The 23,332-nt window shown below is 38.2% G+C and overlaps 1 protein-coding gene across 1 annotated transcript in view; it reads left to right on the top strand.

Annotated features, from left to right (window-relative positions):
• Positions 1–23,332, top strand: part of LOC124122152 (CCR4-NOT transcription complex subunit 9-like) — a 103,139-nt gene that overhangs the window by 61,645 nt on the left and 18,162 nt on the right. Inside the window, exons 5-7 of the mRNA XM_046485275.2 lie at positions 13,010–13,116; positions 20,792–20,887; positions 21,522–21,620. Of these exons, the coding sequence (XP_046341231.2) occupies positions 13,010–13,116; positions 20,792–20,887; positions 21,522–21,620 (302 nt within the window). The remainder of the gene's footprint in view (positions 1–13,009; positions 13,117–20,791; positions 20,888–21,521; positions 21,621–23,332) is intronic.

The following is a 23,332-nucleotide window of genomic DNA, read 5'->3' on the forward strand; positions in this document are numbered from 1 at the left end:
TTAGATCAAAGTCATTATGTTCAAAATTAGCCATTTTTATATTAAACATAGGGTACATAATTTCAATATAACAATGTCTTCGCAATACGGACGCAAGTTAAACCCACAACGTAGACTTCGAGATCCATTAGGGGTCAAAGCAATTCGTCAGTCTGTAATTATAACTAATAACCCTAGTACCATCGATCAGAATCAAACGCTTCTGGTTTGCTTTCCTAATCTCGGCGCACACGATGTGTAAGTTCCAGGAACTGTCCGACTAGCATTTACGTTTGGTTTGACTTCTACCAACGTTAACAGGGAGCCCGTTCAGAACATAGGTCGTGCTATCGATTAAAATTAGCGGTAATGAGGTTTTGAGTATCGACGATAGCGATGTATACTATTGTTACATTGATCTCTGGAGAACGGATAAAGAGCAGGAAAACTTACAGTACCAAGGTATTTTTAATAAGAACACATTGAGACTGCGCGTGGGCGCTGAAAATGGTGTTGATACCAACAAAAAAGATAAGGCCGTTGCCGACGCATTAGGTAACAGATTCTATGTTCCCCTAGACTTTGAATTACTAGATTCCCACATGCCCTTTTATCAAGCATCCCTAGGCGATAGGTTAGAATACGAACTCACTTTTAATGACTATGGTAGAGTAATCAGATCTGCTGAAGATGCTAGCTATTCTATTGACAATATCTCGCTGGAGTACGATATGATAACGGATCCCGAATTAGCCAGACAAATTCGTAACCAGTATACAGGAAGTTTAGCCATTTTGTACGATCGCGTGCTACGACATCGAAAGATCGCGAGGAACAAAAAAGATACGATGTGGAATATCAATCTAAACGTTCCCACGAGATCGTTGAAGGGTATTTTAATGTTGTTCGAGGACCCCTCCGATGCGTTTAAAAGAAATACCGAGAAGTTCTACAATCCCAAGATTACAAAAGTAGAATTAACTATCGAAGGCGTTCCTAATCAACTATATAGCCAAGGAATGCTAGCGTATCACCAGTGGGATGAGATTAAAAAACTTCCTTCTATAAAATGTTCTCCGGAAGTTAACGCGGTCGTGAAAGATCTGTCTCTCGGGAGTGTATCGATGGGTGAATACCTCACACCGAAGTACGCGCTATGGCTCGACATGCGAACAACGGACGATGACCAATTACACGGCAGTGGGAGGAGAATAGAAAATGCTAGCGAGGGTGCCACCATACAAATAACGAAGCTCCAGGAATCGGCTGGTAAATTAAACATATATTTGTACGTGATGATGGATGAGCAACTTAATATACAGAATGGGAGATTCGTGCAAGCAATCTATTGATAATCTTTTACCTAAAGATCCGCACTGCGCTATCATATGCGGGGAAACGGGCTGCAGAAAAACAGCTTTTATTCTAGATATTTTAGAAAGTCATTATCCGGACGTTTTCGATCATATTATTATTCTGTGTCCGACTATAAGTGTTAATAAAACATACTTATCGAGAGATTGGGTAATGAATGACGACGGGGTACACAGAGTCGATCCGGGCGATCGTTTACAAGACTGCCTCCGAGTATGTCATGAGAAATACAAAGGAGAATCGACCCTTTTCGTAATAGACGACTGCAGCGCGAGTAAAGAACTAACCAAAAAGAAAGATATGCTTTCGTATTTAGCATTCTCCGGTCGGCATACTCAACATAGCGTTTGGGTACTTACTCAAAAATACAACTCTGTCCTGAAAGATCTCAGAGGGCAGACCAAATGGGTAGCGCTGTTTCATTGCAAAGACCGAGAATCATTCGAGGAATGTTTACGTGAAAATGATGTCATTTATACCAAGCTCGAACGAGATAAAGTCAGAAAACAGTTATCGGCAACGAAGCACTGTAAACTCGTATTAAAAAACGATCAACCAGCTGCTTATGCAATTGCTTAGCAAAATTATAGCAAAATTATAGCAAATGTAGCAAAAATATAGCAAAATGTAGCAAAATTATAGCAAATTGAACATTAGCGGTTAATATTACATAAAATGTGGTTCAAAATCATCATTCTTTCGCAACAGTTCATTATTACGGGTTGTATTGGATATGTCATATTTTATTATGTTAGACTTAAATATCTCCTTAGGTATTACATTATGGAATGCGACGAACTCATCGAACAAATGCTCAAAGAATCTGATGTTGATAAAAAAACACATCAACATGCTGATAAATCTTTAGATAAATCTTTAGATAAACATAGAGAAAGACTCGCCGCTTTGGTAGCCGGTGGAAAATGTTCCCAATATTTGGGGGAAAATTATACCATCGAAAAAATTGATAACATGACCGACGAAGAAATTAAAAAACTGTACGCGCGTTACGAGTCTAGTTTGGGAGCTACCATGACTAAAACGATAGGGTCTTCTATATTACAACTATACACAGCCGTAGCTAGTACGTTTCTCCCCATCCCGGCAGAACATCGCCTGTATTTATGCGAATCTCTAGAGAAAGACCCATTCATCGAACACGCTATAAGCGCGGTGAGCTGTGAGTTTTATCATAGATTCGGAATGTTCTTAGCTCCGTTCACCACAGCTTTAATAACGGCTAGGTATTGTCAATTTAAACATACGTGCCCACTTAATAATATAAATGGAGACACAGGTGACACCACAGATTGTGAACGAGGAACAACAGATTGTGAACACACAACAGATTGCGGAACAACAAGTGAATGAGGAACCACCACCAGTGAATGTGAATGCACCACATGTGAATGAGAAAACAAAAAAACAACCCAGAGTGACAAAGAATCCTTTGAAAATAGCTGCAGGAAGAAAGGGAGGGCTGGCGCGCAAAGCGAAATTAATAAATAATTCAAATATTAATCCGATTAAAACATGGGCACTAGTAGGAGTTGCTGGTATAGCGGCTGTATGGTTCTTTTATAAGGCAGGAGAAAAGAAAACATCACCCCCGCCGCAACAACAAGTTCAATTACAGGTTAGTCCTCATATAATGCTATAAGAAGCATGACTACTCCAGTTACAGACGGTAAAATGTTGGTAAATGCGACGTATCATTCAGCGGTGGTCACCGGCTTGGCCATTGGCTATGCCCGTATGGCTAAAATGATTACTAAAGCCACACCTCCCAAGCTAGATTTTAATGGATATGACATCGGAATGGCCATTCTTGATATTGGATTGGCTATGGCAACGAAGGATATGCTCATCAAACAAGGACTTATCCCGGACGACATAATGAAGTAATTAAACATTTGAATATATTATATTCATATAAACATTTGAATATATTATATTATTATACATATGGCATCAATTGCGATGATGGTCGGTGGAGCTATTGTTAATGCTCTAGCTTTTTCGGGGAGTAATTTTTTATTTTCCAGTATGAGAGGTTCGGAGCAGAAAAGACATAATAAAGCTTTAGAACAACTCCAAGCAGCCCAGTCACAATGGGCCAGAAATAGGACATTAAGATTAGACTTTATTCATGAAAAACTGCTTAAGGAAGGACATTCAATTCAAACGTTTAAGGATGTTGAATCTGCCATGCACGAATACTTCCTCGTTTATGGGAAAAAACTAGACCCAATACCAAGACCAACAATGAGTCAGTTTTATACACTGTCAGAGGAACAAAAGAACCGAGAGGTAAAATTGATCATGTTGGGATTGACTGCTGTATTGATTTTCAGTCAAACCATGAATACGCAGTGACAGCTGTGGCTATGACCTATTTTGGAGCGATCTATGAATAGCCTAATCAATATCTCGCCTAGTGTAGATGTGATTTGCATTTAGACAAATGATATGATAGATGTATATACCATGAATAACTGCAAGTTTACACTCATGGGTAAGACTACTCTTTGTAACCGACGCTGTGTTGATTTTTACTGCGGCATACACAATTATTACATCAGGCGCGGAAACATTAACTATACGTGTTCTGAATGCGGGATAGGGGTCAAAGGTCGTTATTGTTTATGCAAGAAACACGGTGCTGATAGGGTCAGGAACCAGATTATTTATGCTAGGAAGAGAGATTACATCAATGAGAGGAATAGGTTGGGGAGAATATGTATTTAGATATATATATGAAAAACAACCAATTAGACATTTGTCTCATTTTGCATATACCATTCAACCACAATGGTTTTTGTCAGAGAATTAAAAGCTATGGCAAAGCAAAGTGGACTGCGTGGATATTCTCATATGAGAAAAGCTGAATTGATGGATTTACTCGGTTTGGAATACAACAGACCACCCCAGACTGTTAGGGAACTCAAAGCTCGAGCGAGAAACAGTGGGTTGAGAGGTTATTCTCGAATGAGAAGAGCTGAATTGATCGCTTTACTAGATAATAATCAACCTAATGATAATGTTGATATTGATAATGATGATGATAATCAACAACAAGAATTAATATTTGTACCCACATCCGCCGGCGTTGGTAAATATCTAAGAGGTTGGAAGATGGATATTAATTCCAACATGGATGTTAACGATATTAAGCCCATCATATCGAGTAAAATTAACGAGGAATTAGATGATTTACATAGTATAAAATACCAGCTGACGATTAAAATGACATTGAGTAAAAGTAACACAGACGATAGCACCGAATATACCGAACCATATTTCCGTAGCAATCAAGAAGTTATAACCGAATCCGATACTATAAACTCATCATTAGATACATCAATTCAGAGGATACAGGAAACTTTAGAACGCTGGACTAATAGAGGTTCGGGTTGGGGTGTGGATAAAATCGATAGTTTATATTTAGATATAGCAAATTATATGCCTTTCAAAGGTGGATCTTATATAGATTTACCCCCGTATTATAAAAAGAAAAAAGCCATAATTAACGTAAAAAATAAATCAGATGACTGTTTAAGAATGATGATAAGATCTGCATTGTTCCCCGTAGGCAAAAATCCGGATAGACCTTCTAGCTATCCCCAAAACGATGGACTCAACTTCGATGGTATAGACGAACCTACACCAATATCACAAATTGATAAGGTGGAAAAGCAAAATAATTTAGCTATAAATGTTTTCGGACATTCTAAAGGAATTGTTGTACACAGGATAAGCTCCGCTCCGGAAAATATTCCCAGAATCAATTCATTTCTGATCGAAAAAGATGGTAAATATCATTATACGTGGATAAAGAGTTTAAACAGGCTATTATACGATCAAACAAAACATGCTAGAAAGAAATATTTCTGTGAAAGATGCCTACATGGGTACAGCAGACAAGATCTATTGGAAGCGCATAAAGAAGACTGTAGAGGTGTTGGACAGAATGCTATCAGGATCGATATGCCTAAAGAGGGAAAAAATATATTAAAATTTGAACATTATTGTAATCAAATGCCAGTACCGTACGTAATTTACGCCGACTTCGAAGCGCTTATCAAACCCATAGAAAATACCAACCATAGTAGTTTTACGTACAAAACTCAAGAACATATTCCTTGTGGGTTTGGATATATAGTTGTAAGGTATGATGGGAAAACAAACCCGCCCGTGATTTACAGAGGTCCCGATGCAGCGGGAAAGTTCCTAGAATATCTACAAAATGAAGAGAGAATAATCAGGGAAAAATTATCGTGTAAGAAACCCATGCGTATGACGAGGGATAATTGGAGGGTCCATAAGAAGTCAACGAGTTGTCATGTTTGTAACAAACCCCTGGATGGGGATTCCGTAAGAGATCATTGTCACGTCACGGGTAATTATCGGGGAGCCGCTCATAACGAGTGTAACTTGAAACTAAAAATGAACTCTCAAACAATACCCACCCCGTTGTGTTTCATAACCTTAGGGGATACGATTCACATCTCATTATGCAAGCTATCTCAAAGACCGACGGCGGTTTAACGTGCATTCCTAATAATATGGAAAAATACATATCGTTCTCGTTGACTAAACCTATACATTATAGGGACAAGGATGGGAAATCTAGAATAAAGCAAAGTAATGGGCTTAGATTCATAGACTCCGTACAGTTTCTGTTATCTTCCTTGGACAATTTAGCTAATGCGAACAATCCCGATGACTTCGCGATATCAAATAAATATACCGATAAGATAACTCGTCATTTGTTGCTGAGAAAAGGTGTATATCCTTACGAATATATGGATGATTGGTCTAGATTTGAAGAAACTGAATTACCACCCCTCGAATCATTCTATAGTAACTTAACAGAATCTAGAATAACAGATGCCGATTATGAACACGCTCTGACGGTCTGGGATAAATTAGGTTGCAAGAATTTAGGCGATTATCACGATCTGTACTTAAAAACCGATGTACTGTTACTCGCCGATATATTCGAGATATTTAGAAAGACATGTTTCAAACAATATGGCTTGGACCCGGCATGGTACTATTCCAGTCCCGGACTATCGTGGGATGCATTGTTGAAAAAAACCGGTGTAGAACTAAAATTACTCACAGATTACGATATGCACTTGTTTATTGAGAAAGGATTAAGAGGTGGTATATCGATGGCAGCTAAAAGGTATTCTAAGGCTAATAATAAATTAGTGGAAGGATACGATCCGAGTAAACCCGACACGCATATATTATATCTCGACGCTAACAATTTGTACGGATGGGCTATGAGTCAACCTTTACCCACGGGTGGTTTTGAATGGGTCAATGATATCGATAATATCAATGTTATTAATATCAATGTGAATGATGAGAATAAAGGGTACATACTAGAAGTTGACTTGGAATATCCAAGTTCGTTACATAAAGATCATAACAGTTATCTGCTAGCTCCCGAAAGATTAATGGTTAATAAAGATTGGATGTCGGAATATCAATGCCCCTTGATGGGTAATAGTAGGTTAGCTAACGTAGAAAAACTCGTACCAAATTTGATGGATAAAACAAAATATATAGTTCACTACAGAAATCTCCAGTTGTATCTATCGTTAGGTATGAAACTTAAGAAAATACACAGAGTTCTAAAGTTTGATCAAAGCCCTTGGATGGAGCCCTATATAAGGTTGAACACAGATTTACGAAAGATAGCTACCAGCGATTTCGAAAAGAATCTGTATAAGCTCATGAATAACTCGGTATTTGGTAAAACTATGGAGAATCTAAGGAAGCGTGTTGATGTTAAATTAGTCAGATCTAATGAGGAAGAAAGAATCAGGAAACTTATAGCCAGTCCGGCTTTTAACAGAAGCAAGATATTCGATAACGACTTAGCCGCGTTGCATATGCAGAAGAGTAATATAAAATTCAACAGACCGGTGTACGTCGGTATGAGTATTCTCGACTTGTCAAAACACTTAATGTATGACTTTTATTACAACGAACTTAAGAAGCAATACGGCGATAGATGCGAGGTGTTATATACCGACACAGATTCTTTGTTGATGGAAATACAAACCGAGGATGTGTATAAAGATATGGCAGAAAAAATAGATATGTACGACACGAGCGATTACCCTAAAGATAATCCATTGCACAGCGTAGTAAATAAAAAGGTGTTAGGTAAGATGAAGGATGAATGTGCTGGGACCCCTATAGCGGAGTATGTAGGATTAAGACCTAAGATGTATTCTATAAAGAAGTCCGATAATGGGGAGATAAGAAAAGCTAAGGGCGTTAAGAAGTATGTTGTAAAAAAGCATATCAAACACGAACAGTATAAAGAATCATTATTTAACGGTAGAACGTTCAAACACGAGATGAACTCTTTAAGAAGTTACGATCATAGGATATATGGATTAAGAATGAACAAGACATCATTATCCCCCTTAGATACAAAGAGATGGATTGATAATGATGGTGTAACTACCTATGCTTATGGTTATGGTGGTAATACCGTACCGTCGGGAACTATGAACAACTCTTCTCGTACAAATGCCCTACCCGGTCCATCTTGAAGATAATAAAGAATAGGCTCTCCTTCTTTCGTAACCAATCGACTAATGTTATACGTCTTAAGGGACCAAATCGGATCGGTTGCGCGACGTAGGCCTCCTTCGAGTTCACCGGCCTGGTATAAATATCTTACCCTTACTCTATCCGGAAGTTTTCGTTCTTTGCCTCTCCTCGGTGCTGAAGATTCGGAAGTCACGGATTTCATTTTAATAGCATCGGATGGTTTCTTCCCTATTAATCTCGTTACTTCATTATTGAGCGCTGATACAACGGCTGATAATCGTGTCGCCCATTCGGTTGATCTCAATCGCTCGGATTTCATTTCGATCCCATACTGATAACCAAACAAACGTTCCGCTAATGTCCGGTTAAATCTTTCGACGATAGCTTGACTGCGGTGGGCCTCTCTTTCACCACGGATGATTTCGACATCGTTCTTTGTTAACAGTTTAGTTACCGATCCCATAAACTCGCGACCGGGATCTACTTGAAACAGCTTAGGCCATTTTAGCGGCCCGCTTATATATATGCGACTCAGTGCATTAGCTACCTCTGTTGATTCTTTAGATGTTAATGGCTCAGCCTCTTTGTATCGACTAGCCACATCCACTACTGTTAAAGCGTATTTGTACGTTTTGCGTTTTACCTTATCGTGGGGAAGAAACGAGGTCAGCCTGATGAACTTCATTCGTCGTAAAAATATCAAACTTCTTCCTCGGTATATAACGCGGTGCCGGTAAATATATCTGCCACATCGCTTGTTTCTTTAACCAATCCTTGGCCACATCTTTAGATACCTTAGCAGCGGTGGCTAATTTTTTTATTGCTCCTACACCTTTCCAATATCCTCGTGGGCTATAGTAAATTTTATCCATTATTAATTAATATTGATGTTTCGTTTAATACAACTCATGACTATCGTTGAATCGCATAATCATTTTGGCATAAAAAATGCCACCTGTAGTAGCAGTATAGGTAATAAACCTGGCTCCAGTGGAAGTGAGCCAGAACCCCTATTACCTATAAAAATTTATAGCATTGGCTCCAGGTGGTGGTGAGCTAGAGCCGATTTAACTTAATCTCATGACTATCATTGAATTGCATAGTCATTTTGGCATAAAAATTCCATCTGTAGTGATGGTATAGGTATATAAATCCAGTTCCAGTGGAAGTGAGCCAGAACCATCATTACCTATACTACTTAAGAAACTTGTATATATGTTATATCATGATATAACTCTCGAGGACGTCGAAAGTGTATGAAGTTATGGGCCGTTGGTTGTAGCCCAGCAGGTTACCAACCCCCGGAGCAAATAATGAACTTGCCCTATACAGAGCCTTTCCATTTCCAGTGCAGTCGCTTAGATTTCACCAGTGGAAGAAAATTAGACAATTGATTGTCTACAAGGGCTCTATGTCGTAGTAAGTAAGACTTAGCTTGTAAGCAAATTTGATCTTTTATTACTATGGTGTATCAGGAGCTACTGTTTAATTCATATGTCCAATTGTTTTTCACATGGAAATACCCTGACCGTAATGGCGTTTTTCTGAACTTTTTCTCTTCACGGTTTATCGACTACTGATGTTGTTTCTTCAGGGTGTTGTTTCTTCATTATTGAGGTTTCTGTATTTTGAGGGTTTCCCACCTCAAAACCGTTCGATACAGATGCATTAAGGAGTAATGCAGGATAAATGAAACATTTAGTAAAATCTAAATATTTTTTACAGTTGTATACTTATCCTGCATTACTACGTTTAAGGCCCACCCATCGCAAACTTGCCTCCCAACAGAAACAAAGAACACGCTGGATGCCGAATTAAAAGTTTACACCTCTAAGAAATTACAACAATGTTTACTTCCGTATGACATCACTTCCGGTAACCTACCTTTACAAAATGGCGTGTTCACTGACAACAGTATGCTGGATTTACAGAGGAGGGTTTCGTTGATTGAGGGATTGTATATAAATAATTGTGTCACGTAAGTAATCAGAAACATTCTGACAATCTGCGTACTGTTATTGGTTTACCATGCTTTCTAATGTAACAAAGAGAATTAGTTAGAAATGCAGATAACTACCGTCATCATTGTGCGTGATTTAGCATCAGTCGTGGTGTCACACAGGACGGAAACTTTTACGGTTTCTGTTGAATTTACCACGTCATTGTAATGTATATATTTGAAATTCCATAATAAGTACAACCATACTCTTCCCATGAATATTCTCAAACTTGTGATCGAGCCAATGTATGCAACAATTAGACGAAAGTACTTCTAAAAATGCTATACAGTGTAAAATCTGTATTTTGCTTTGTTTACATTTCAGCAAGTACATTTTTCTGAGCACAGTGTTCGTTTTTCACACCTAATTTATTTCGCATTTCATCTAGATAATTTGCATAGGTGACAAAGACCATTTGTCATTTGATTCTAAAATGTATGAGGAATTCAGGGATGCATGTATAGCAGCTGAGTTTGAAATATACCTGATCAAATAGGCGTCTCATGACCGGCACTTTGTAAACACAATCCAATATGGCGTACACTTCGGCGTTCGTGTATGCATATTTTCCAAAACATTCTAAACGATTCTAGGCTATCAGCGATGTTTCAGAATTATCATAAGTGATTTGATACCCGTCATCACTAATATGCTATTTTTCTACTTTAATTTTTCGAATAAATATCTGATATTTAGATTTCTAAACACACAGTAAATAACGCCATGAATTGTGATTGGCGAGATTTACAATGAACCTAATTTTCAGAAGTCACTTTCAGTAAATTTGCTTTGCCTAAAATGACTGTAAATGATAAACAGAAGGGGGACTTCAAAACTGTGATGTGTATTAGTTTGCATGATGTATTTTGAATTTTATTCGACTTCAAAGTGAATGGTGAGTGTTGAAGAGGAGGTACATGTGTCGCTGTGGCATCCAGGGGGTTTACACTCAAAAAACGATAACATTGACATAACAACAGATAATGTAACTGATAATAATAACAAACTCGCAGATGAGGCCGAGTTTGTTTATTATTATTATTATTGTTATTATTATTATTATTATTATTAATTACACTGTCCTGTGGTTCAATACAAACGTAGGTGAACATTCCACTGAAGCACGAGTAACTTATGAATGACTTACACTCAGGAAAGTAGTCCGTCATCATCTGACCTCAGGTCATCACCATGGATTAGCCTATCACAGGCCTGGAATTCGATCTCACCTATATGTTTGATACCAGTTATCAAAAATTGGTTTCTCACCCACAGGTGTGTAAGAAAAGTGAATAATTGAGTCTGGGACAGACAAAACGAGCCGTTAGGAGCATGAGCAATGTATAAGCCATCTGGATGTTCAACACAATGAATGATTACCCAATGTCCATTTAGTCATATCTTCTGACAAGTTTGGGGGCTCATTTTGATATATTTTCATATATTTGAGTAAAAAGGCAGTGCTGCTAAACAGTAACAGTTGTTTGTTTGTTTAACGCCGCACTCAGCAATATTCCAGCTATATGACGCGGTCTGTAAATAATTGAGTCTGGACAAGACAATCCAGTGATTGACATCATGAGCATCGATCCACACAATTGGGAGCCTGACCATACGATCCTGTTAGTTGCCTCTTACGACAAGCATAGTCGCCTATGACACAAGCATGGGTTGTTGCGGACCAATTTTAACCCAAATCTTCATGTGTCCAAACAGGAACAAGTATGTTTCTATTGATGTTAATAAGGACAATTTCCAATCTCACAATCTCTGACACTCTAGATTTTTAAAATTTATCCTATCTCACACTGTGCATTTCTCTGTTCTCAGCTGATCCTAGAGTGGAAACGATCCTGAACCTGTTTTCAGTCTCAAAAACCACCTCACCCAAACACATCCCAGCCATTATCATTGTGTGACGTCCAGAGGATCGGAAGAGGTTTTGTGATCAGAATTTTTGTCTTAATTGAGTCTGTTAGATTTGTTTCTATTTGTTTTTTGGGTTACCCAGACTTGAACATCCTGTCGGGGAATGATATTCGCCTGTAGTGACTGAAAGTCTACAGCATCGAAATCACACCACAGCACAGACAATTTTTTACGGTTTCTTTAATCTTCCCCTCGCTCTCCTTGGCTCTGAGTATTGTTTGTCTGATTGGTCAGTTTGGAGACCCTTATGGGTGTTGTTGATCATTCCTCTTCTCGTTCATGCTTGAGCAACCACTGCAGTCGTGGTTGGTGGGTTGAACAAAGCGTTTAACAAGATGCCAAACTGTTCGGAGTTACGTCTGTATGATGTATGAGGGAATCTGTTTGCAGAACGTCACTTCTGGACCAGAGATGAACCAAGGACTGGTTGTATCTCTCTTGAACCCGGGAAATTTTTCTAGTAGTGGGCAAGCAAGTCTGCTCTTGTTCCATGCTACGCGGCCATCCTGTGCATAAGACACAAAACTGCATGAGTTGCCCGACATCATGATAGTCCCAGAGGCACAAAGATTTTCTTTAAGCTACCCATACATGAGTTCTCGTCATCGATCTTTGATTGGATCATTGTTCTAGGATCAGTCGCTATAATGGCTGAAATAATCATGATGCAACGTTAAATTTAACTTACTCACTCTCTTCTAGGACCAGCTTCCTTGTGTAAATCTCACGGTTGAGGTCTGTTTCAGGCTTTGGTATTTGCATCCCACCTTCCAACCATGGGATTAATGCACAGTTTGAGATGGGATAACTTTTAATATTTTTGTAAATTTACACATTAAATCATATATATTGGTGATAAAATGAATTGGCAGGTCAGACCACGTAGTCAGGCAGCATGAGGTCCATGCATTGCAAAGACAAGTGGATATAGTGGTGACCATGGTTACAGCTGGGATGTGTTTGCGTGAGGTGTCTTTTTAGGCTGGAAACAGGTTCAAGGATCGTTTCAACTCCAAGATTGGCTAAAAACAGAGAAATGCACAGTGTGAGATAAGATAAGTATAATGAATATTCAATTTAATGTAAAATTTACAATTTTCTGATGATATATAGATTTTAATCTTAAGATGTGCATCATTCTTTTTCAGCTCATATACCACTATTCCTGTATCCATTCCTGCACACTGTCAGTAAGACCAGACCTTTTGAGTATCTCCGACTTACCAGTCTGGGTGTAATTGGTGCCTTAGTCAAGGTAAGTTACTTAAAATGTGATCCTTCAGTGACAAAAATGATACAATTCTCTGAATTATTTCAAACACCCAATCTTTTTTACATCATAGCATAACCATAATCCTGCATATTGTCTGTCCTCACACCATAAAATCTTTATTCTTCAATAGATGTTCTCTTCACTGCCAGCTATTTAATATTAGTTAAGTACACAAGGGTTAAGGCTCGTACCTAAGTCTAAGATTTTTCTCAGCTTACACATAACTAGTTTCTCGTTACGTGCAGTCATTATTCACTGATATTCACATATATACTAATTCACGGTGCCCGGATTGCGGCACCTCCGATTTCCTTGGGTCCTCATATATCATGCTTCAGGTGCAGGGATACTATATGCATGTTATAGAGGAGCGGGTTTTGACTGAATTTTTCACATAGAGATACAAGCATGAAAAATTGTACACAGGTTCTTCATTCCCAGTACAAGCATTTATGGCTACAGGGCCAGCCATTCCTTTTCAATATGGCCACAAAAATTATCCTTATTTTTGGCATTTGTAAACATTATGCCTTTAGTTGTTCACGTATGAATCTTATGCAGCATGATATCTCAGTAGGTTGGCACTATAAAATCGGCATCAGTCCGGACTAGTACAAGCAGCCACACACACATGCATGCAAGTCGCTGTATAAGTACAATAATCTTTCACCTCACATCTTATAAATGCTTGAGTTTAGTATTTTTCTCATTTTTTGCTTGAAATTATTATTTTTTTGCTTTTAGTTTTGCACTTTTCAACATATTATACTCACATAACAGTAAAAATTGGGTTCCATACAAATGATTTTGCCAGTTCTTCTCAGTGATAGCTTCAGTAGCACTCTCCATGAACACTACCAAGGAACAGGCAGAATTTCAGGCTTAAAGTGCGGCCATATTAAGAATGGTGGCCATTTCCCTTGGCCCTATAGCCAAGGTTAAAGCATTTATTGTACCAAGTTTCATGCTTTTTACTCAAAGTGCTGAATTCAACCCTTTTTTAGCCTTAGCTGCTCCACTACATTGTATTAGAAACAAGATGTGAAATGTATGATTCGGTTTTGAATCAGATTTTGCTAGACTTCCAGAAGTTTGGAACTCTAAATTCCCTCTGTGTTCAACTTTCTGGGAAAGCTTCAGGAAAATTTGTTCAAGCTCTTTTACTCTAAGAAGGACAAGAGATTGTCGAGGGATAAAGTGACACTCCATCATGAGGATGCAGTGTGTAAGAAGTGCAAACATGGTGAGAGTGGGAAGCACTTTGCACCCTCTGCTTTCCACCCCAAGGAGAAGGACAAGGTAGTCCACAGTTCCAAAGAATACACTGAATACCTGGACTTGCAGGTTGAGAGTACTCGCAATTAAAACATAAGCTGTCGGTGTCTGTTCCTTTCAAAATGGAGGAATTCTTTGAGAAACAGACTATGAAGATACAGTCCGAATTATGTGCTTCCATGAGTGACATGATTCGTCAAGAGCTCACATCTGTCAAACAAGAGATTTCACAGTTACAAGGAGTGTACCATTACCGGGATGTACCCATCAGGCCGACTCCCGTGCCCTCTACTTGAGACAGGGATGTATATTGTTCTTCTAGATTCCGCCTGACCATGCACCTCCTGAGATGAATGAATCTCTGATTTTGCAGAGCCAGCATGTTCCCTCTGGAAACTACTCGTGAGATAGTAACATTCCCAAGGTGTACCATGTGGATAACCTTTGATTCTGCTAGATCTTGTGCTGCTATTGCCACCAGTAAGAACAAGTCTACAGCTACTTTTACTTGAGCTGATGTATTGCTTGATAACAGCTCTTACGATGACAATGGTTACTGTATTTTCTTGAGTTTAGTGCACACTTTTTTCCCCAAAAACATAGCTGTGTAGAAGGGGGTGCATATTATTGCCATACTTTGACTCGTTAAAAGTCGTATTTGTTGTAGTTTGATGATTTTAACAAAAAATACAATTTAAACAGTAAATCAACATGTCTGGTGATTTTTTATCTCAAATTTCAAATTTGTACCGACCAAGTTTCTTATTGCCCATTCGTTTACCGGAATTCGCTGAAGGGGTACGGTGAAAAAATAATTGTGCATAATATCCGCTATTTTATTTTTCCAAAATACTTGATCCACGAAAGGGGGGTGCGCATTATACTTGGGTGCACACTATACTCAAGAAAATGCGGTATACTGCACATGGCATGTGCGAGTCTTACCTCAGGTCATCTGCAAGGAGCAAGTCACCTAGCGACAGTGATAAGTCTTCTAGCTAATAAATTGCAAAGGGTTAATCCAGACTTTGACCCTGTTGTATCAGATAATAAAACGTCTTTAAATTGTACTGTACTTTCTCCAAGATTATGAATGTCTTGTATAAGTTCATGTCTTCTGAATATCCAAGAAAATCTTCTTGCTGCCCAGGTGTGGATGTCGCGCCGAGGCTAGATCTCCTCGCACAAGCTGTACAGAGCCCAGCAGGAAGTTCGTTCTGTCTTAGCCAATTCAGCTGAAATATGCCCAGCAAACAGGGCACGGAGACACTCATCCACTGTGGTAGCATTTGTCCAGAGACAATGTGGAATGAGATAAGGGAATAAGTGTTATGTAAACATTCCTTCTAATATTGCCCTAATATGTTAAAAAATAAAATTTCTTCAGCAGTAAGTGTTGTTTCTTTCCTTCAGTTATCTCAATTGACACAGGAAACCCTACCCTCAACACATGTGTAATCCTTCCGATTTCGACTCCAATTTTCAAATTCATACTCTATAAATTGTTTTTGATGATCTATTAGACAAGGTTCTCCATAGTATCTTTTGATTAGTTCCTACCTTACATATATTACTTTACAAGTAAGGAAATTATTTTCTTTGTTTAGGTGATTGTGTACAGCATCACGCATGGCTACTCGAGCTCAAGCTAAATGCACCAGGTGCAAAAATTTCATAATTAGGTCAGAGCCACACTTATTGTGTAGAAATTGTTCAATGAAGAAGTGTTCATTTTCCGATCGTTGTGATGTGTGTTGATTCTACGGAGACGGAATTTAAAGAATTAATTATGCATTGCAATAAAGATGGGGAAATGGGTTGGGGGAACTCCGAAAATGGATCCTCCATGCCAGTCACTCAAGATCTGAGCTCATCACCGACTTCACCTCTGCCCAGTCTAATGTGTGTACACCTCACCATTTGAGAAATGGACAGACTTTTTGGAGGACCTCAATGTCGATTTGGTCACTGAATATTGATCTGTCCACCAGTGCACTAGATCACTATCCCACCGCCTGTGACAAAAATGGCATTTCAGGAGCTCACAACAAATTAGTTTGATGTGAGTAATCAAGCTCGAAACTAGTTACTGATTAACAAGAGATTACTCTTAGCATTACCCTATCCCTTTTGTTATGCATGGAATAAACCTAAAATGGACAAGCGTAAACAATCAAGTAGTTTGACCTTCTGATTCATCTATCTCGGTCATATCAGCAAAGACCAAAAGTGAGGAACTTATGGAAGAGAAATAGCCATTTTTGAATGAATTTACACAGTTGTTATCTTCAGTGTTTGCGAACTTTCATTCAGAAATTACGCTTGACATTGCTAAAATAGATGACTGAGTTGAGCAAGTGATCATTACGCAAGCTAAGCTAACTAAACAATGGCTGGATAAATGGATTCCAAGCTATCTGAGGCTTACAAAACAAAGGGACCGGTTACTCAATGTGGGTTTCCTGCTAAAGAGCCTGGGACCCTGGATCTGTCTGACAGGCTGCGGGCAAGTTCAGGCAAATCCGTTCTGCTTAGCCCCAAGTTGAGAAGCTTGTAATGCCTGATGTGGGTTTGGAACAACAGGCAGACCGAACCCTGTCATGCACGGTGGAATCCACAGCTTGTTTTTCCACGTTGTACAGGTTTTGGGTCAAGCATACAACCTATTTCATCCCAAGAACCAATTTGGATGATTTATTGCGGGGTTGGAATATTTCTCAGAAAGTGGAAGCAGTGTACATGTTAATACCAGTTACCAAACCACTGAAAAAAACAATGAAGGTTCTACCTGTGGAATAAGGAAAATCTGATTATTCAATTCCAGAGAAAAATTCTAGATTGTCCATGCTGCATTCCACAACTGTCCATGAGACTTTACTTATGATGAATGAAAATTTATCAAAGTTGAAGTTTGGAGCAAAGCTACCCCAGCCAAACCAGTTAATGCTATTCATAAGCACATCTCATGAATCTCATGCGCCTAAATTGGACAATGATTTCTCATATCTGTGACTACCTAAAAATTCTCATGTGTCTGTTTGGCAGAAGGATTTAAAAGATATATGCATATACGTCTCCAGATATTTTGTCATACATCAAGTAGTTGAGGGCAGGAATTAGATCACTACTTCCTCCTACTTTCAAAGGCTCTACAGGTATTCAACTTGATTCGTTGGTTACCATGTTGGCAGATGTTGCCATGGCACATTCATTTTTGACATTATTTATATGTTAGTGTTGGATCCTGCCATGTTTCAAGTTAACACAATTGCCAAGCTAACATGTGGAAAGAATGAAGAATTTAGATGCAGTCCCACATCTCCCAGACATATCCAAAGATTTATTATATGCACAGCCACTGGCTAACACACTTTTTAATGGTATGTGTGCAGAAACATTAAAAGACAAACAGGATAAAACGCAAATGTTGCTTAATTAATGATTGAGCAATGCAGTGACTTCTGCCTCCCGATTGAAAACAGAGACAGGAAACAGTCAAAGGAATACCAGAGGCAAACTTTTATCTTCAACTAGACCTCACCAATCATCCAAATTTCAACAGAAATCATCTGCTGGTAGATTTCAGTCTAAACCGGTATTTAAGCTAAGTTCGGATGCCCCAGCAAATTTCAGGAAACGCACAACTGGAGGTCAGGGGTCTGACTGTTTCTCCCAAGGGAGGGGAGAAAACACACATTTTGATGATCGTCTAGTTTCATCTCACAAGTCAAATCCTGTTGATCTTGGAATGGCCATGCACTACGATTTTATGAACCTCAATTTTCCCATTCTGTGTACCGAGGGTCCAGTGGGCGGTCGACACTCCCTGTTTGCGAGAATTGGAAATCAATAACGTCCGACCAGTGGATTTTTAATGTTCTGAGAATGGGTTATTGGCTTCAATGGATGTTTCAACCTCCATTGACCATTTACACTGTAGGCAACAGATATTTCTTATAAGATCCCAAGCTGTCAGCAGCCATGGAAGCAGTGAATCAGCTATTACAGAAAGGAGCCATTTTTTAATTGGATTCGATGGACACCTCTCCAGGTTGTTATTTGTGCATTGAGGTATGAATCGAAAAACCGATGTGCAAAATGTATGAATCCGCGTAGTGCATGTCATCGATCCCCAGTGCGTGGATCGATGCTCATGATATCAATCACTGGATTGTCTGGTCCAGACTCGATTATTTACAGACCGCTGTCATATAGCTGAAATATCTCTGTGTGTGGCGTAAAACAACAAACAAACAAACCAACTCTGTTGAGAATGTTGAATTCAGGGTCTTGGTCAGTGCTCTGTTGGGTGTATTCCAGAGTTGCATATATGCCGCATATGTCACTTGTTACTCAATTTTACTTTCAGTAATTTTTTCATTCTACATGTATTCTTATTTTCATGTATTACATCAAACATAAATAACTTTATAATAAAGTACACTGAGGTGTGTATATCTTTCTGTTGGACATTATTATATGTATGAGTATATTATTTGTCTGGACATGTTTGTTTTGAAAGAGCTGTAGAACCTGGAAAGTTCATTGATGTTCCATGGTTTACTGTTGATTGCTGTGTTGACACTGATTACTTCAGACTAGAATTGACCCGTGAAGATCCGGCGTAGAATATGTCTCCAGCAACCCATGCTTGCTGTAAAAGGCGACTATGGTTGTCATAAGAGGCAACTGACAAGATCCGGTGGTCAGGCTTGCTGACTTGGTTGAAACATGTCATCGTATCCCATGTCAATCACTGTCAATCAATTGTCTGGTCCCGATTTATTATTTATAGACGGCTGTCAGGACAACTTACATTTGTGTCAAGAAGTCAGTAGTTCACATAGGATTCGTTGAAAGTAAAGAAGAAACTATTAATAGATATTGGAAACATACAGACCAAAATACACTGACCACTACAACAAGATAGTGTAATAATAGGACCAACTTGTGTATTTACGAAAGGATACAGAGCTGAGATCACCTGTCATGGAAATGCATCCATAACACCTGATCATGAACTTCTGAGAGTGTGACAAGATTCGAAGCTGATACATTATTGATTATAGATTGATTGATGAAGTCCATTATCAATCAGAAATTTAGAGGTCGATTCACAGCAATATTCATAACTACTGGAGGTGTTAATATGGCAGTAGTTGATATAGAACAAGCATGATGTGGTTCATTTTATGGTTTTAGATTCTAAGCATTTATTTTCATATTTCTTAAGATTATTTTCTGCTTGTTATTAATGCAGTAAAATTCCATGGTACTGTTACCACAAAACCTTATGCTATGACCAAGAAGAAAAAAGTATGAATTTGTAAGTAGGATATTGAAAAATGTTCATGATGTTTATTTTGACATTTAACCTGTGTCAAAAATAATGTTAATCATGTTAATAGTTGTGTTATTGAACACAAATAGTAACTACATTGTAACCGTTATCCCCCGCAACACGATGTGCGAGTTGTATTAAAATGGAGACTGTCTTCCTGTGCATCCATCTGTGCAAGATGTCATCACCGAAGAGGATCTTGGAAAAACATACAATATTTCTTAACCAAACTTGGTACACAGATAGGTCTCGTGGTGAACTGGTGCCTTTTCATAGTTTGGGATGTTTGGAAAATTCATTTTGTTGCGTTTCCATGGTAATGACTTTGACTAAAAATTGCGATAAGTGTTTTCCTGGAGCAGATCTGGAATACTATATTTCCTCACCAAAGTTGGCACATAGTTGGGTCCAGAGGTGAACTGATGTGCTTTGATTGTTTGTGATTTGTTCACAAATATATTTCGACTTTCAATGCCAGAGATTTCATATATTTATTCACGATGAGTATTTACCATTGTAGGGGATATTGATGACTTTGTCCTCTTGTTCACATTACATTTCTTCTTCTTTTCATGAAAAAGGGTTCCTCAGTTGTGTCATTTTTAGAATAGAATGGTTGGTAATTCCTAAACTTACTGTAGTAATTGATTAGAAATATAATCTGTATCAAGTAGTATCTATCTATCATCAACTTCTGATATATGTAAATGCCTCTGATCCTTAATTGCACTTTATACAGACCTCTGGGGTTGGGGGAATGCTGAATAATTGGAAGTCAAATGTTCAGGATACGATTACAAGTTCCTTTTGGGGCATTCAGGCAAATGTAGGGATGCTTCTGCTTGTAATGCAAACACCTTTCTAGTTCTTATTTGTTGTGTGAGGTATTTTAAACTGAAATCATCAGTAGATCACAGTAGCAAAGCACATTCTGTCTTATTCCACTACAAATAGACTAATTAAGTGTCAAAAATACTTATGATCAGGCATGACAACTGTCCTAAGACTGGTGGTATCGTGTTGTCTTCGTTTTATTTTCAGACTGATGAGCAAGAAGTTATCAACTTTCTGCTGAACACTGAAATCATTCCTCTGTGTTTGAGAATCATGGAATCAGGCAGTGAACTTTCAAAAACAGTAAGACATTTTGATAGTCTGTTATCCTCCAGCACTAAAAGGTTGGCAGGAGATAGGGACAATAAAGAATTTATGGCAATTTTCTTTATACACTTGGCAAATTTGTCAGCAGGTTTTACCATCACATAAGTTTTCCACCCAAAAGAACTTTTTATTCTGTAATAACAAACATGCCTTTAATGTTTAGACTAGCAACAGTTTCAGAAATGATTAGTCATTTGTTTAACAATGTTTAGAATAAGTCCAGAATAAATTTGCACCAGGTCGAAACACACTTGGTGAGTTGTCTGCCTTGTCTGTCAATAGCAAATTGTGAACAATCAAGGAAAACAAGGGGCATGGGGAAGTAAATGTGTACGTATGAATAACCGTCGTGTTGATTCTGGGTTAGAATTGGTCTTCAACATCCTGTTTTGGGCTTGTAAAGAGCGACCACATGGATCTCTTGGTTGATGGCCTGTCTTTGTAGCCCGACGACATGGAGCAATGTTCACAATATCAATAACAATATTGTCTGATCAAGACTCAATTATTTACAGGCCACCATCAAATAGCTGGAATATTGCTAAGTGTGGCTTCAACAACAACCAATATTGTAAGAATAATAATATGAGCTCTTTTTGTCTAATTTCAGGTAGCCACATTCATCCTACAAAAGATACTTTTGGACGAAACAGGTCTTGCCTATATCTGCCAAACTTATGAAAGATTTTCACATGTTGCAATGATCTTGGTATGTACCTCTTCCATGCTTACAAATCATATTTACTGGTATTTCAGGATGATATGGTGCAAAGAAAATTATTCATGAAGCATCCCCATATTAATGGGAATGCTTTAAGTTTATTTTTAAATATGACCACCACAGCCTTTGCACTTTGCACAAGGTCAAGTTCACATTCCTGGTCATACACTCAGTAATGTCTTACGTTCATGATTGATCAAGAAATTTTCACTGTAATCATTGGTAATAGGATGAAATTTATCATGGTAGGTGGTGAGGTATTGAGCCACCTTCAATGAAGATAAGGGTGATTCAAGGGGCATTCACACAGTACAAATAGTTTAAAACAATTTATTGCATGTGAACACATTGCATCATTTGAACCTGCAATGTATGTGATATTTACACCTTGATTTGGAAACAAATAAGGCAACTACAATTCGCAACAGTAACTTCTGTTTTTCAGTATCCATTCCAATGTGTAAACATTCAATAAAGGACCTTTGAAGGTAGTTACATGGAACATCTCTGAACCAAATTGCCACTGTTGACATTTTAGCAGTCTCTGTCTCTGCGTCAATCTTTTCACAGTGTGGGTTAAAACTGCTGGATATGTAACTGTCAGGAGAGGTCCATTACATTAAAAGACAACAAAGTATGTGACACACACAAATACACTTCAGTTATGGATACTGCGGGAAATTGTCTTTTATGTGATATCAGTTAGTCATATTAGGCAAAGCTAAAAGTTCAATAAACAACAATTTATGATATCACCATTTTATTAATTTCCAATTCGTAGCATTACTATATCTCTGAATAAGGTATAGTTACTTTGAGAATTGAAGTGTTGTACTGTCAGTACTGATAAATTTTAACATGTTCTTTAATCCAATTTTTCTTTGGTTAATTGTGGGTAATATATACGGTTAAATTCTGATTTTGTGTTAACAGTATCTGGTTTCAGGTATCTTGCAAGAGACGCAGGAAGTATTCATGATTTTATCAACTTTTGAAAATCAATTCTTTTCAAGCATTTAGTCAGAGATCTCAAGAGATCCGTGTTATATGCAACTCAACACAGTGTGATTGCTGAACTATATGCAACACATTGTTCCAATTAGTTGTTCCGTGTGAATGTCCCTTAGATCTTCATTTGTAAGGTAGTTCTGTTTCTTTGGTTACTGAACCAAAGTTCATCCTCTTGTCTGGCTGTCTTTTGCGTTTTCAGCATCTCTTCTGAAAATATGAGGCCTTTGGAACTGTAAGTTTGCACGATTGATCCCCGCCATGGTGTTTCTGAAAACTGACACAGAATTCTGATTTGATTTCAAACATGGCTGCAATGGTGACCATGTATTATTTGGAAATTTAAAAGCAGCAAGTTAATGGTTTTGAGAATAACATATAAATTATTTGTAAAACTTATACTATCTCACTCTGTGCATTTTATCTTTCATTTTTTTACCTTGAATGAAACTATCCTAAAACAACCCACCTCACCCGAACACATGCCAGTCGTAACAATGGCTACTATCACAAACAATTTACAGAGTGCTCCTTCTACCTGCTGATCTTACTACAGAGAGTGGCATCAGAAGGACCACGTTTGGTCGTAGTTGGGGCTGTCAAGACCACAAAGACCAAGTCAGGTTCAACAGAGAGATTTGTCCCCACCACTGACCATACTCCCCTTGCAGGTGGTTTTGGACAGAAGATCA

The sequence above is a fragment of the Haliotis rufescens genome, unplaced genomic scaffold, assembly GCF_023055435.1.
Source record: "Haliotis rufescens isolate VD_foot unplaced genomic scaffold, xgHalRufe1.0.p SCAF_10, whole genome shotgun sequence".
NCBI classification, from domain to species: domain Eukaryota; kingdom Metazoa; phylum Mollusca; class Gastropoda; order Lepetellida; family Haliotidae; genus Haliotis; species Haliotis rufescens.